The sequence below is a fragment of the Haemaphysalis longicornis genome, unplaced genomic scaffold (genome assembly GCF_048455015.1).
Source record: "Haemaphysalis longicornis isolate Haplotype H1 unplaced genomic scaffold, Haemaphysalis longicornis Haplotype H1 scaffold_9, whole genome shotgun sequence".
Lineage (NCBI taxonomy): Eukaryota > Metazoa > Arthropoda > Arachnida > Ixodida > Ixodidae > Haemaphysalis > Haemaphysalis longicornis.
The window spans coordinates 130,854,489-130,870,202 of NW_027526460.1; the positions used below are offsets into that span (position 1 = coordinate 130,854,489).

General features: G+C 51.9%; 1 protein-coding gene across 1 annotated transcript in view; it reads right to left on the reverse strand.

The window, feature by feature from the left end:
* Positions 1-4,248: 4,248 nt before the first annotated feature.
* Positions 4,249-15,714, reverse strand: part of LOC144153441 (protein 5NUC-like) — a 68,659-nt gene continuing 57,193 nt past the window's right edge. The window contains exons 2-3 of the mRNA XM_077685087.1: positions 11,891-12,196; positions 4,249-4,275 (exon numbers count right to left, since the gene is read on the reverse strand). Of these exons, the coding sequence (XP_077541213.1) occupies positions 4,249-4,275; positions 11,891-12,112 (249 nt within the window). The 5' untranslated portion in view covers positions 12,113-12,196. The remainder of the gene's footprint in view (positions 4,276-11,890; positions 12,197-15,714) is intronic.

Genomic DNA, 15,714 nt, shown 5'->3' on the forward strand with positions numbered 1-15,714 from the left:
TCTACAACAAATCATGGCGGCGCTGCAGGCGTCAGGAGTACAAGTACCAAGCCAGCAACACCACCCACCGCAAGCATGGATAGAGCAGCAACAACATCAGCTACAGCAGTAGGGACCACGCGAGGCCTCCTAGTCTGGCAGTGGAATTGTAACGGCTTCGTCAGAAAGAAGGCAGTCCTGCAACAACACCTGGAACAGGCAACCGTGAGGCCCGACGTCATCTTACTGCAGGAGACCCTTACCGAAGAGGTCAAGCTCCCAGGCTACAAGGCGAGCGTGAGCCCTCCGAGCCTGCGGGACACTACCGGCAGCACCGGCAGAGGGGCCTGCACCCTGGTGAGAAAGGGCATCACTTTCCTAGAGCACGAGGTACTCGGCGTGAACAGCCTGATTGAGCACACTTTCGTCGAGGTGGTAACCGGGAAGAAAAGTAGGAAGGAAAGCACATTCATACTGAACGTCTATAGCAGCCCGGCACACAGGAAACAGAAATTCAAGGCTCTGCTCCACAAGGCTAACCGCATCGCCGGCCCGAGCAACAGACTGGTCGTGTGCGGAGACTTTAACGCGCCGAACCAGGCCTGGGGTTATAGCAGGACACTGGTCAAGGGCCGGGACCTCCTGCAGGACGCGACCGACCTTGGGCTGACCCTGATCACCGACCCGGCGGACCCCACGCGGATCGGCAACTCGGTCACCCGAGACACGACGCCGGACCTCGCGTTCGTTCGGAGCGGCGGCAGCGACAATGCGGAAACGGGGGACTTTGGCTGGCGGAACACGGGGCACGAGCTGGGCAGCGATCACTACATCGTGGAGATCGCCGTCCCGCTCAGCAGCGGCGACACGGCCACCAACTCCAGAAACTGCGTCAGGGCGCACAAAGTCACCGACTGGAACGCCTTCCGAGGGTCCCTACCGGGCGAGACGGTGGTGATCGAGGACATCGAGGAGTGGACGGCGGGGCTCATGGAGCGGGCCGCGGCAGCGACCAGAGAGATTGAGACGGATGCCAGTATCGAGCGAGTGGACAACCGACTGGCCCACCTCATCGAGGCCAAGAAATCCCTCCTGACGAGGTGGAAAGCGCAGCGCACCAACAGGAAGCTCCGCAAGAAGATCGCGGAGCTAAACCGAGTAATCGAGGCCCACTGCACAACACTGTGCGCCCAGCGATGGCACGAGATCTGCAGCGCGGCGGACGGGCAGATGCACTGCGGCAGGACGTGGACCCTGCTGCGGCACCTCCTGGACGAAACCAGGACCAAGTCGCACCAGCGAGAGCGGCTAACCAGGATCATGCACGCAGCGGTCACGGAATGCGGGGAGGACGAGGTGAGAAGGCGCCTGGACGCCAAATACCTGCCGGCCACCCCGACGGTGCATCACCCGGACTACCAGGGTGCGGCCAACTCGAACCTGGACAGAGAAATTTAGGTACGGGAGGTCCGAGCGGCCCTGCATGACCTCAATACCAGATCGGCGGCAGGACCAGATCGAGGGACGAACAAGGTGCTGAAGAATCTCGGCGAGTCAGCGATCGCGAGCCTGACGGACTACTACAACCGTTGCTGGCGGGCTGGGACTCTTCCCCGGCAGTGGAAAGCGGCCAAAACCATCCTGATCCCCAAGCCGGGCAAGCCGCCAGACATTGGAAACCTCCGGCCCATCTCGCTCACGTCCTGCGTGGGCAAGGTGCTGGAGCACGTCCTGATGAACAGGTGGCAGCGGTACCTGGAGGAGTGGGGGCTCTACCCGGATACGGTCATCGGCTTCAGGAGCAAGCTAGGCACCCAGGACGCTATGATCCAGCTCAAGAGCGAAATTTTGGACGACAACACCAGGACGAGGGACAACCGTGCCGTGCTCGGCCTGGACCTGCAGAGCGCCTTTGATAAGGTGACGCACTCTGCGATCCTGGCGCAGGTGTCGAGGCTGAACATGGGCGAGCGATCATACAGATACATCAGAGATTTTCTGTCGGGTCGCACGGTTGAAATACACGCTGGCGAACTTGAGCTACCGGAGAAGAAGCTTGGCAGCGTGGGGACCCCGCAAGGGTCGGTCATTTCGCCGCTGCTGTTTAATCTAGTGATGATCGGAGTGGCTGAACGGCTCTTGCGCGTCAGCGGGGTCAGGCACACCATCTACGCCGACGATATCACGCTCTGGGTAAAGGGAGGAAGCGACGCCCACATTGAAGACACGCTACAGGCGGCGGTGGACGCCATCGAGGAGCAACTGGACGGCTCGGGGCTGGTGTGTTCACCGAGCAAGTCGGAGTTGTTAGTGGTGCCACCGAAGGGAGTGAGAAAGAAGAAGCGAGACCCGAGAAGGGACAGCGAGAAAATCATGATACGAACGAGCGGCGGCCAGGTGATCCCGCACGTCGAAAAGATCCGGGTGCTGGGCATGCTCCTAGAGCGAGGCAGAGGCAATGGCGAAACCATCAACCGCCTAACGGCCAAAGTCAACACGGCCATACGCCTCATAAAGAGGGTATCGAGCAGAAGGGCCGAAGGCATGAAGGAGGCCAGCCTAACGCGGCTGGTCCAGTCCTTTGCCGTGAGCCATATTGCCTATGTGGCGGCCTTCCACAATTGGAAGTTACACGAGCGCAACAGGATCAACGCGCTCATACAAAGGGCCTACAAGGCCGCACTCGGGCTTTTCGACTGTGCAAACACGGAGAAGCTCCTGTCACTGGGGGTGCACAACACTCTCGAGGAGATTGCAGAAGCCCAGAGAACGGCCCAGCTGGAGCGGCTCTCTGGCACGAGAACCGGCCGGCAGGTGCTCCGTAACCTAGGTTTGGAGCTGAGGAGAGCGGACGAGGAGATTGCGGAAGGAGCGGAGGTACCAGAGTGTGTGCGGAGACACGTGCAAGTGTGCCCGATACGGAAGAACGTAAATCCTCAGTACAACAGGGAGCGGAGGGCGGCAAGGGCCAGGGCCTTGATCGACCTCCACGCCAGAGACAGCGGTGCCGTATATGTGGACGCGGCGGAATATCAGGACAGGAGGGGAGCTTTCGCCGCGGCGGTGGTCAGTGCGGTCACCGGCGAGACGAAGGCGGCGGCGAGCGTGTGGACACGGTCGGCGCATCAGGCCGAGGAGGTAGCCATCGCCCTGGCCATCGCCCACCCCGGATGCACGACCGTGCTGAGCGATTCCAGGACCGCGGTGCGGAACTACGCCAGAGGCAGTGTGTGTGTGGCAGCAGTACGGGTGTTGCGCGCGGTGAACCCAACGAACAGAGCCGTGACTATCAAGTGGTTCCCGGCCCACATGGGAAGGGACGTGTCAGCCCGAGGCAACGCAAACCACAACGAGACGGCCAACGAGGCGGCGCGAGGTCTCACATACCGCCCCGCCCAACCGGCCGACTCGACGAAGGACTGGTGGTGCGAAGCCAAAGACAGGATGACGGAGTATAGTGAAGTGTTGAACTGGTATAGACTAGGGCGCAGGACTATGCCCCCGCCTCACCCGGGCCTGACCCGAAGCGAGGCGGTGACGTTCCGGCAATTGCAGACTGGGTCGCTACCCACGCCGGTGCTCATGAAACACGTGTGCTCTAGCGTATATGTGAGTGACTTGTGTCGCGTGTGTGAATCGGAAAGGGCTACTGCGGCCCACATTTTGTGGGACTGTGCACAAAATCCGAGGGAGGCACGGACAGTGACGACGATCCCGCCGTGGCTTGCGGCCGCTGCGGGAAGCGACCAACGGGAACAACAGACACGGGCCGTCCAGTGGATTTCGGCTGCCCTCGAAAAGCAGCGCCCGAGCGAAAGCGCCAGGTGCTCGCTACCACCCCAGCACAGGGGCAGGCGCGGGTGCCAGAAGGCGGGAGTAGTGAGGGCTGCTCGCTGAGTAAAGGACACCACGCCGAGATGATGTGTGGCCGCATCGCGATTACCCTCCCCACGTGGGGCTAGGATAGTCGTCCGCCGGATGATCGAATAAAGTCTTTTCACTCACTCACTCACTCACATGCCGCACCGAGCAGTGATACGAGAAGATCGGTCCACTGCAAAAGTGCGTATCGTGTTTGACGCGTCATCACATCAATATGGCGCGAAGTCAGCGAAAACTTGGAAGCTGGCCCGAACCTGAACCTTGACGTCGGGACTCTGCTCCTCCGGTTTCGCAGGTACAAGGTAGCAATGATTTCTGACGACGAGAAGGCATTTCTCCACATTGGTCTACGGGAAGCAGACAGGGATTCTCTAAGATTTTTTAGGTTCAAGAGTTGACCACAAGCAGGCCAACCTGTAACCAGAACAGGAAACCTGGAGGATGACTCGAGTTCGATTCGGGGCACTTCTCCTTCCTTCTTGGTAACAGCTACGTTGAGGCTGTTATCGATATCGTCAATGCGAGAAGGAATACCCTTCGATGGCCCGCCTGCTTCAGGAATCCATGTATATGAATGACCTGCTGATTGGAGCTGATAGCAGTGCAGATGCCATTAGGATGCGAAAGGAGATCATCGAAATATTCCGTATTTTTTCCATGAATATCAGGAAGTGGGTCAAATGATCCACAAGTTGCCACTGCCTTTACAGAAAGACGAACTTCCCAGGAGAAGGTACTTTGTCCTCCGGCAGTAACGACGAAAGTGCTCGGAATTTCATGGGACCCTGAGACGGACACGTTCTGCTTGAAACACTACAGCCTCCTGCACGTTATACAGCAACATGAAGGCACTAAACGTTTCACTTCACAAGATATAGCTAGGGTGTATGACCCACTGGAGTTTCTGTCACCCTTCCTTATCAAAGCCGAGATCCTGTTACAAGACATCCGCGAGAAAATCTTTACTTGGACGACTCCTTGCCACCTAGACTGCAAATTATATCGATAAAATGGATCGAAGAAGTAGCCTTTCTGCACAATTTAGTCATCCCAAGGTATCCCAAGGTTTTTAGGCGCTGGAAGGGAAGGCCAAGGCCGCAAATCAGCCCTACCCGCCTTCGCTGATGCAAGCGAGTCGGCTTATGGCGCAGTAGTTTACCTCACCGTCTACGATGCTAACAGCAACGCTAAGACAGTCCTTCTCTTTGCGCATACGAGAGTTGCACCGCTGAAAACAATCACGCTAGCACGGCTGGCAATAATGTCAGCTGGAATAGCTGCACAGTTAGCTATACAGTTACATATGGAAGAACTGTGAGCATGACATCGATGGTGTTACGTTTTGGTCGGACTCTCAGATAAACATCTGCTAGATTTGAAAAGGTCCGACGATGTGAAAAACTTTCGTTCGCAACAGAATTCAAGAGATGCGGAATTTGACGGACTACACACGTTGGCGCTTCTGTCCAGGAAAGGAAAACCCTGCTGACCTATTGACAAGGGGCATTTCGGCCGACCAGCTAAAATGATCACAGCTGTGGTGGCACGGTCCAAACTGGCTTACTGACCCTGCTTTGTGGCCGGAAATTGTGAATCCAAACGATGGACAACTAGACGTACCAGAGCAAGCGGCAACTACTAGCGCTCACGCCATGAATGTGACTGGTTTCGTGCCACATGTCATAGAAACTGAAGGGTTCAGCTCGTTTTTCAAGTTGATGATGATGATGGTTGGGTTTTTATGGCGCAAGACCGACTAAGGGCAAAGAGCGCGTCCAAGTTACTGCGCGTCACAGCATGGGTGCATCATTACATGAACAACTTAAAACAAGGTACAAAAGTAACTGGACCACTAACTGCCGGAGATGTTCAACGTGGAGAGCTTTCCCTTGTTGGAGTGGAACAACTAACGTTAACTCCATTGACAGAAAGAAACGTCTGCTCTCGAACAGCCCTATCAAAGATTTGCGAATCTTCGCCGACGACGACGGTTTGTTGCGAGTTCGGGAGAGGGTACTTACCAGCAACACCTACGCATCCCACGTACCCATACTTTTACCTATGGACACGCACTTAACGTCGCTCATGACCCAGCACGCCCACACACAGGTTCTACATGGGGGTATACGTGACACACTAGCCCAAGTCCGTGAGAGGTTCTACATGGGGGTGTATACGTGACACACTAGCCCAAGTCCGTGAGAGGTTCTGGATTCCACGCGCCCGGCAACTGGCAAAAAAGACTATTCGACAATGTTTTGTCTGCCAACGACTACAGTCCCAGCCCGTAGCGCAAGAAACGTCCCCGCTACCCAAAAAATGCACAACACAAGATTTTCCTTTCTCTGTAAGTGGAGTTGATTTTGCAGGACCCCTGTACGTCAAAGGCGGCCAAAGTGAAGCATGGACATACGTTCTGCTGTTTACTTGTGCGGTCACAAGGGCTGTGCATCTGGAGCTTGCCGAAGACCTCACAACAGAATCCTTCATTTGCGCCCTGCTAAGGTTCGTGTCACGGCGTGGATTATGTGAAATTATTTACAGCGACAACACACGAAATTTTGTGTGCGCTTCGAAGGAACTTCAAAGGCTGTGGAAGACAATCAGACACCCTGATGTTCTAATGTATTTTACAAGTTCAAGAATACAGTGGAAGTTTATCTGCCCAAGCACAATTTTGGTGGGGAGGCTTCTCTGAAAGACTGGTCCGATTCATCAAGATGGGCATAAGAAAACGTTGGGCAGGCGCATCGTGAGTTGCATGGAGTTGGCCACGCTTCTTACAGAAGTCGAGGCTGTTTTAAACTCTCGACCCCCCGCATACGTCATCAATAACATCAACGAACCATACCAACTGTCTTCTGCGAGCTTTTTCAGCGGCAGGAGGTTTACGGCGTTGCCACCATACGAAGCCGCTGATGACCTCAACAAATCGGTAGACCAGCTGCGAGTTCTTTCGACAAGAAGGGAAGATGACTTGAAAGCGTTTTCTACCCGTTGGGACAAGGAATACGTGAGTTAAAGAACTTCTCAATCAACTAGGTCAGGAGGGTTGAGATATTAAAGAAAGGAAAACGTGATTTTCATCGGTGAAAAGCATCGTCCAAGACAGATGTAGACCTTTGGAAAGATTCAAGAACTTCATCGCGGACGTGATTGGAAAGTTCGTTCCTGTTCCCTACGGTTGCCTTGCAACAAAATAGCCGACCGTACCGTTCCACTGTTGTACCCCTTAGAGGTCAACTAGTGTCATCTGTGGGCGGGGAAGAATTTTGGAACCTTTTCCTCTTCGGGAATGGCGGACGATGCTCATCATCATCAGCTTCACATCTGTAACGAAGCGTACACGCACGCGCTGCACTCGCAGCGAGTTCGATTAAAGCCCTCATCCATATCTGACGTTTGCTCTCCGCTTTTTTCTCGACGGCTTGGCAGCCGAAGGACCTGGAGGTCTGTTACACAATAGTTACGGCCATTTCATGCCGACCATTCAAGATAAAGCCGGCTTTGCTGCAAAGCCTTTTTACTCCAGAGAGGTTTACGCTTTTAGTTCCGCAGTCGAGCGTTACAAGAAAACCCTTTCCAGCCGAACGCACGTGCGCGTGTTTCTCCTGAGGAGGCCCCCGGCGTCGTCCGGGCTTACGCCACGCGAGAAGCTATCAAGAAATACCAAGAAAATCTACTGGGCGTTTTTGAAACTCCGAAATGTCCTTCCTGTAGCAGACGCAAAATGTGAGGATTGCAAGCATCTGGGACTTGTGGCAGCACGAGGCAATGAAAACGCAGAGCCACAGAACAGCACATATATTTAGAACAGAAGGCAGCAGCTGACGGTTCAGTGGCAGCTATGCCTGTTTCGGCATTTAGTTGATGGCGAAATTGATCGAATGGCTTCACGTCGTGGTGTAGGTCTCGCTGGGAAGGCCATTCTTAGCTGCAGAATTTCTATACTTGACGGCACGGTTGGTAAGCTTTCTGAATATTCCGAAGCAGCTCGAGGCAGACTGGCGTGATTGGAACGTGTGCCGTGAGCTACCTGACAAGGGCTTCTATTTCCTCAACCAGTTAGCGGGAGCTGCGGATGGTACGGTCGATCAAAGCGGTGAGCGAGAAAGAGCATCGCAGCCAGAAGATCCTTGGCAAATGCGCAAGCCACGATATAACTGCAACGCATCATACGCATTCGAAGTCTCTGTAGCCTTGGCTTGAGGTCATCAATATTTTTCGAGTTTAAAATAGGCACGAGAGGCTTATGGTCAGTTTCTGAAAGAAATCGCTTCCAACGAGGTAGTCGGGGAATTTCTCGCATCCCCACACAAATGCAAGTGCCTCTTTCTCGATCTGTGCGTACCGCTTTCAGTGTCTGCCAAAACGGGAGATTCGTAAGCGATTACTGCATAGTTCCCTGTTGTTTGCTGCTGGCAAAGAACGGCACCAAGTCCGGAAGAGGAAGCATCTGCTGTGACTATTCTCTTTTGAGGGGTCGTAGACAGCGCGAACTGGCTTACTAGACAGAAGCTTCTTCCGCTTGTCGAACGCTTCTTGTTGCGGCGCATGCCACACAAACCCCTGTTTTTGTTACAGCAGCAGCGTGGGGGCTGCAGGATGTCTGCGAGATTTGGAACGAAGCGAGCAAAATACGTCGCCGTGCAAAGTATCCTTTGCAGCTCTGTTCTGTTTGTAGGTTGTGTTATTTCCGTAAATGCTGTGATCCTGGACTCATTCGGCCTGATACCTTGCTGCCCAATCTTGTGTCCTAAGTATGTTAGTTCTGTAGCACAGAACGTGCATTTGTTCTCGGGTGTGACGCCAGCTTCCGCGAGCCTCCGCAGTACTTGACGAAGAGACTCATTGTAGTCCTCTTGTGTGGCTCCCTATACAAGGATGTCGTCCATGTGGCATATGATCCGGCTCATAACTTGCAGGATGGTAGCCATGTGACTCTGCAACAGTTCTGGCATAGAGGCTCTACCAAATGTAACGGTTAAAATTGAACCTTCGCAATAGCATTACGAACGTCGTAAGCTCTTTGCTCTCTTCAGCGAGCTGAATCTGCCAAAATACTTAGTTTGCGTCCAGTTTTCGAAACACTTTCGCCTCAGAGAGAATCCCATGTGTGTGTGCAACGGATGGAATCGGATGCTAATCTCGGAGAACAAAGCGGTTGAGCTCTGTAATATCAACGCAGATTCGCACGTCGCCTAAGGGCTTGGGCATGACCACTATTGGCGCGCACCATTGGGTTGGTTCTCCGACTGGAGAGATGACTCCTATTTTCTCCATCCATTGGAGTTATTGTTTTACTCATGCAACAGAATCGGAACGCGTCGGTGCGATGTCAACGCAAGTGGCTTGGCTCCGTCTTGAAGACAAATGAGGTGTTCTCCCTGGATTGTTCAGAGGCCGGTAAAGAGGGACGGAAATTCCTGCTTAGGGTTGATGGAACGCTGAACGTTGTTGATGTAGGTAATTAGCTGCAGTTCTTCAATAGCAGGCTTTGTAATAGGTGGACAACACACTTGGTCAAGAACGTAGATATGAGTTGTCTGGCGACCTCGATACGATAGCTGTAATCGAGCGACTTCTTGTATTGCCAATGGTCTCCCATCAGGCCCGTGGAGCTGCAGGCGTCGTTTAGATTGAACTGGCCTTCGCTCGAGTTGTCTAAACGTTTTATGCGGTATCACCGTCTCGTCAGCGACGATGTCAATTTTGAATTTCAGGGGACGACCTTAAACTAATACTGTCGCTTCCCAAATTTCTGTCGACGAAGAGCTCACCATGCCAGGAATCCACTTTAGGTTCCAACATCAGGAGCTTGAACTGCGTCTACGCGTTTGGAAAGACAAACAGTTGCGTCATTCCGTGCTGGACAAGCACATCGTGGGTGACTTTGCCGCCCGTACCAACAGCAAAACTTGTTCCCGTGCTTCTTAGCAAGCGCAGAGCATGATCTAATATTCTTACCACTAGAGCCAGAGAAGGGCTCGCGAAAGCATTGCGACTCCTCCTGGTGGGCAAAGCCTACCTTGTTGACGCTTGGTTGGGCAGCATTCAGCGCTGCCTGTTGCTGTCGCACCGTTTCGACTTGCCGCGTTGTTTCTAGGGCTTTCTGTAACGTCAGATCTGGGTCCAGTTGCAACTTCGCTGACAGCTGTCTGTCTCTGATGCCGACGACTAACCGATCACGCATAAACTCTTCTTGTAGGCTGCCGTACTCGCAGTGTTCGGAAAAAGTGTGAAGGGCTTTCGCGAATTGTTTTACAGACTCGGTCTCCTGTTGTACCTGAGTGTTGAAGTGTGCTCTTTCAAAGATGACGTTGCGAGGTGGAATGAAGTATTTGTCAAATCGATCCATGACAACGCTGAACATTTTGGAGTCGTCGTATGCGAGGTCGAAGGTGTCAAAAATGTCCTAATACTGGTCACCCTTGATTCACAGCAGGGCGTCGACTTGGTGTTATTTCGGCTGTGCGCTTAGTCCAGAAGAGGTACGAAAACGTTCGAAGCGCTTCTTCCATTTCGGCGACTCGTTAGGCGACGAGAAGCAGAAGGCTCCCGGAGGTTGCATCTAAGCCTTTGGCGCTGCTGAGGTGAGTGGCGTGGCAGTCTGAGTGCCGGCCGTTCTGTTTGTTGCATTGTCAAAATCTGATGCCGTTCCAGGCGGATTCCTCCATGCAACTTGGCTTACGGATGATCGCGCACGGCTTCTGATACCCTGTTTTCATATGACTTTGACTGGTGTGCGCAGAGGCGAACAGGGGGGTGACTTAAGATACAGTAAACGCGGTTTATTTCCCTCAGTGTTTTCGTATTTTTAGATGCGACGCATCTCTTTAACTCGCCTTGTCTCTCCGGCGTCTTCCGTCGTCCGTAGTCCGCATCCCTACCCCATCCTCATCGCCGCGCGAGCTGCGCGCTAACGCCGCTCTCACCGCAGCGCCATCTGCATGTTAGCGCTCGCTCCCGTCGCCGTGCCAGCTGTGCCTCAGCGCGCGTTAGCGCTCGGTTAAACATCGAACACATGCGCATGCGCTGCTCTCTCTCATTCCCCTCACCGACCGTTAACGCGCGGTACAAAACTGAAGTTGCTGTTGTCGGCCATGCCACACCGCCCTTTCGGCCGAACTACACACTATGGCGACACCTATGGAGACATGGAGCGCTTTCTCAGAATCGCGTTGATACAGCGCCAGATTCCACACTAGGTAAGCTAGTGAGAAACTCTATGACGTGAACAGGCTGAACGGAAGAACAGAATGAGATTGCGCTTTGGCTTGGCACTATTCTCCACGGACCACTCAACCATATACCTTCGTCATACACCCTCTAACCACACTGTAAGCAAATCCACCTCTTTAAAATAGGCTCAAGCATTAGGTCGATGAATCAAATAGTAATTTCGGCACACGTTTTCCTGCCGAAGTTGCATTACATACCCGACAACATGGCGAAAACCCAAACTAGGCATTCCTTGCTTGCTTCAGGACTAGTCTGGCTCCACTTGGACGTTTAGAAGACCCCTCTACGACTCACGGTAGCCCAATTATCCACATATGTTTTTTTCGAAGCAATTCTCGAGAAGCGACTACACGTTCACCGTGAAGCACTACAACAAACTGTACCTGAAAAAAACACGGGCATGGCAAGTTCATCTGTGTGACGTACTTCCTTACATCATATCGGCAAGTAAACGTTCACTGATAGGCTACCACGTATAGTTATGTCGATAAATTTTCTCCGTGAAACCATTTTTATGGAACAGTACGTCGCCAACATAACCAAGCACGCAGGCTGCCCGCAAATTTTAGATCTGAGGTCCAGCCTGTTGGGTTAAGCTTTAGCATTGGTGAAGAGACAATTAGTGGTTAACATGAGTTAGAGATGTAGAAACTCAAAAAAGAAGTGCATTTTTCTTTCTTGATACATAATTTTCAAAAACCTTTTTTTTTTTAGAATCTCCCGCCCCCCCTCTCCCGCTAAAGGTACCAGTGGGCGACACACAAGAGAGGTGGATAAGGTGGCTAACCAGTGTCTTCTGCCTTGCAATGCCTCCGACGCACTCGTTGGCGCTGGCCGCCTTCTCGGTGCATCGAGTGCCGCTCTTAGCGATCTGCTCGAAGCGCCCGTGCACGTCGTTGGTATGCAGCACGGTGGCGGTGAAGTCGCCGCGCGCCGCCTGCGGTGTCCACGCCAGCAGCACGGCCACCACCGCCAGCGGCAGCAACAGTGATGAGCCTAGGTTGGTCATGTCAGGGGAGGCCGGACGCAGGCTCAGAACCAAGCGACAACGAAGAAACTGGCAGGTTGCGGCGCCCGGTACGCTGACGGGTCGCTGCGGGAAAAACGCGGCCATCATTTTACAATCACACTTGCGGCCGACTAACGCCGGTGACGAAAGACTTTCGCGCGAGCGACGGTATATGAAAGGAAAATAAATAAAAGAAGAAGGTTTTATTTTTCCCGAATTTTCATATGTGCAAGTGCTGTGAGGAGCATCTGGGTCCATATCCATAAGCCTAGTTCTGGATCCATACAAAACATTTTACTTTTTTTTCATCCGACTCAAGAACTCTACGAAGGACACAAGGATCATTTCAGGGGGTACAATGCGCGTAACAAGAAAATGTATGCATACCAGAACGCGGAAATAAAAGCCAGGATGCGAACAAAAAGGTACAAACACTGGGGAATTATACAAGCATCAGGGGAAAATACGTATTAGGTGCCGCGGAACAAAGTTTCAACTGGGTGGACTATATGTGTCAGACATTATGTAGGATTTTATTGACTGTTCGTTTTGTGTCTTACATTTTGTTGTTCGTGGAAGGCGATTCCATATTTTCGTGCCAATAGTACGAAGGCTTCGACGGCCGCATACATTAGATATCTTCGGTAGGTTCAGGTCATTATTGTTCGCGTGTCTAGTATTTCTACTAGAAGCCTTAGAATAGATGAGTGTAACGTGGTGTTAGTACTTGTTACCCTCTTAGCCGGTAAAGCTGTTTTGTAATCTCGAGCTTAATTGCAGTGAATTATGTTCACGTCTTTAAAAATTGGACATTTTCAGTTGTCACTGTTGACACTATCATCCGCACGGCCCTTTTTTTTGTAAAATTTTGATAGGTGTGCAGTACGATGTGTAAGTGTTGCCCCACGACTCTACGCAGTGGGTTACACGCGAGTGAAAAATACTGAAGTAAATTTGGCGCAGTGGTGTCTCGGGGAATTGTTTGCGTGCTGGATCAGAGTAAAGCATACGAATGATAGCTTTTTGCAAACAGTTTTTTGCGCTGAGACCAGTGCATTGATGTGTCCAGTGTTACACCTAATAATTTATAATAACCAACTTGGCAAATTGCTTTGCCGTCCACTTGCAAGTTGCACACGTGGGGATAACTTCTTTAGACTGGAAGAAAATATTAACATATTTTGTCTTTTTTTAATCATGCACTTATTCGTTGGCGTTGAACCACTTTAATGTTGTCGCGAGATCTCCATTAAAAAGAGTTCCATTTTCCGCTACAGAAAGGATGAGCCGTAACCCTTCCCCGGCAGGCAGCCTATCGGCTTGCCACAGTGGATGTGTTGGATAGAACAGGCGCGACAGAGGAGCGGCCACATTGCACGAGCTTCCAAAGTAAGGGTGGCGAGTACGCCACCCTTACTTTCTGCCGAAGATGAGACTGTCTTGCCGAAGGCAAGCGGGTCGCTTGAGTCTTTATCTCGCAAGCCCGATGAGCCAGAGACTGAGCGTTAAAGCGCCCCCTGAGGACGGGGGAATGAACGAGATCAGAGGAGCGCGTAGCCAAGGCCCGGAGCTTGATTGCTCAGCTCTGTCGGGCTTGCCGCTAGGCGCCCCGATCGCTTGTCGACCTGCGGAAAGTAGAGCGTAGGGCAATAAGGGTCTAGGATTGATTGCGCCATAGCCCCGAGCCGTGCGGCCGAGTGCGTGCGTATAAGGGGTGCGATAGCGATTGAGCGTTACGTGTTTTACGAGGCCATTCGTTGACAGTGTGGCTCAAAGAAGCTCAAATTGTGCTCGAAGGAGGCTAAGGAGAACAGCCGCGTAATTCGAATATAGATACAAGGGATATCTCGGAAGAACTGCGTTGTTTGCGAACATAGTGCAAACACGAGGACGCTACAACGGTCCATTTTTGTCTGCGCTGAGTGATATTAAAAGCCAAAAAAGAGGCAACGTATCCAATACGAGCGCAAACTAAAGACTGATTTATTCGCAGAGCTCCAACATTGATATAAACAGCTTGTGGGGAGAGTGAAAAGACAGCAGCAAAGTGGCACACATGGACAGGTGTGATGGGTTATTCGATGTCGCCGTGAATGGATTGCATCTCCCTTCTTCATGAACAGGTGGAGGGTGTGCTGACCATTGGTCCGACACGAAATATTCGCCACAGGATCCAAATGTGTCCTTTTCAGTTCTACCTCTCGCCACCGCCAACGTGTGCGGTGTTTCTATGCACGGTGGTCACGGGAAATTTCTGCAGTTTTCTGCGAGGAATCCTTGTGCGTGTGATGACTTATGTGCAGCTCTGTGGTCTCTTTCCATTTCATGTCAATTTTGGTCTCTTTGACCAGCGTATGCTCTGTGACATGAGAATAGAATTTATTACATCACATCTCGCTTGAAATCTACGAATCGTGCCTATATGTCAGTTTAAAGCCGAAATAAACAAACTGAATTTTAAAAATGTCATCTAAATTTATCCCCACAAAAAAGATGTATATAATTCACTTCAGCACGTTCTTATCGAGCCCGTTAACTACGACTTGAAAGCAGTAATGGCCACTGCAACAATTACGCAGAAGCAATTTGTAAAAAATGATTGACGCTACTGAAAAACAATACAAAAAGCTCTTCCTCCCCTGACAAAGTGCACAAACCACCACCCGGAGTAGAACGTTCTAAAACCAAAACGAGCTTTGCACACACGCTAGCAAATTGTACTTACAGGTAAGGACGTGGGGTCAGAAGGTATGCACGACGAAGGAGACGCTGGACCCCCCTACAGGTATAAGCTGAAAAAATGTTCGTCCCTGTAACTCACAACGTGCGAAGAAAATTAAGGGTGCGCGCTGCTTGGGGATCGAGAACACCACCTGAAGCCACCTGTCGACTAGGCTCTGTCAGAACAGCTGGATTCAGTTGTGAAAATGAGAGAGGAGTTCCACTTCTGAGACACCCTATTCACGCGCGATGAAAACAAAATATTGGCCGATAATGTTGCCGCAGTTTAAATCAGCGAACTTTTGAAGCAAACGAGGCCTTGCTCCAAAGAGCCCTAGCTGAAACAATAGGCGGGTTTGGCAACTGGCATACGGCGTACATGCATCTTTGAAATTGCACCTCAGAACGGCTCATCGACCACACACGCACAACACGACGACACGCCATTGTTGTGTTTAGTGACGAGGACAAAGCTTGTTTAGCCCAATAACAGGATGGAGGAAGGGCGACGTGGACGCGGCGCTGTCTTGTCAACAGATTCCTTTTTTGCATGTGGGCTTATGCACACTATGCGGATAAAATAGAGAGTAATAAATATGCATTAAAACAGCTTCTCGATATGTTCGTGTCGGTGTGGCAGATAGCCCATCCATTTGAACCAGAGTATCCATCCGACACCGGGCCGGAAACCGAAACCGAACAGGCGTATTTGCTGGAACTGAATTCGAACCCGAACAGATATTTCCTTAGCGCGGAGAACTGTCGCCAGAACTGAACGAAAGAAGTAAGTTACCAGTTTACAACGTCTAGGTCCGGCAGTAAGAGACAACAGAGTTATACCAGAGTGGACAACTGGCCGCGGTATGGCGCCCGGTACACGG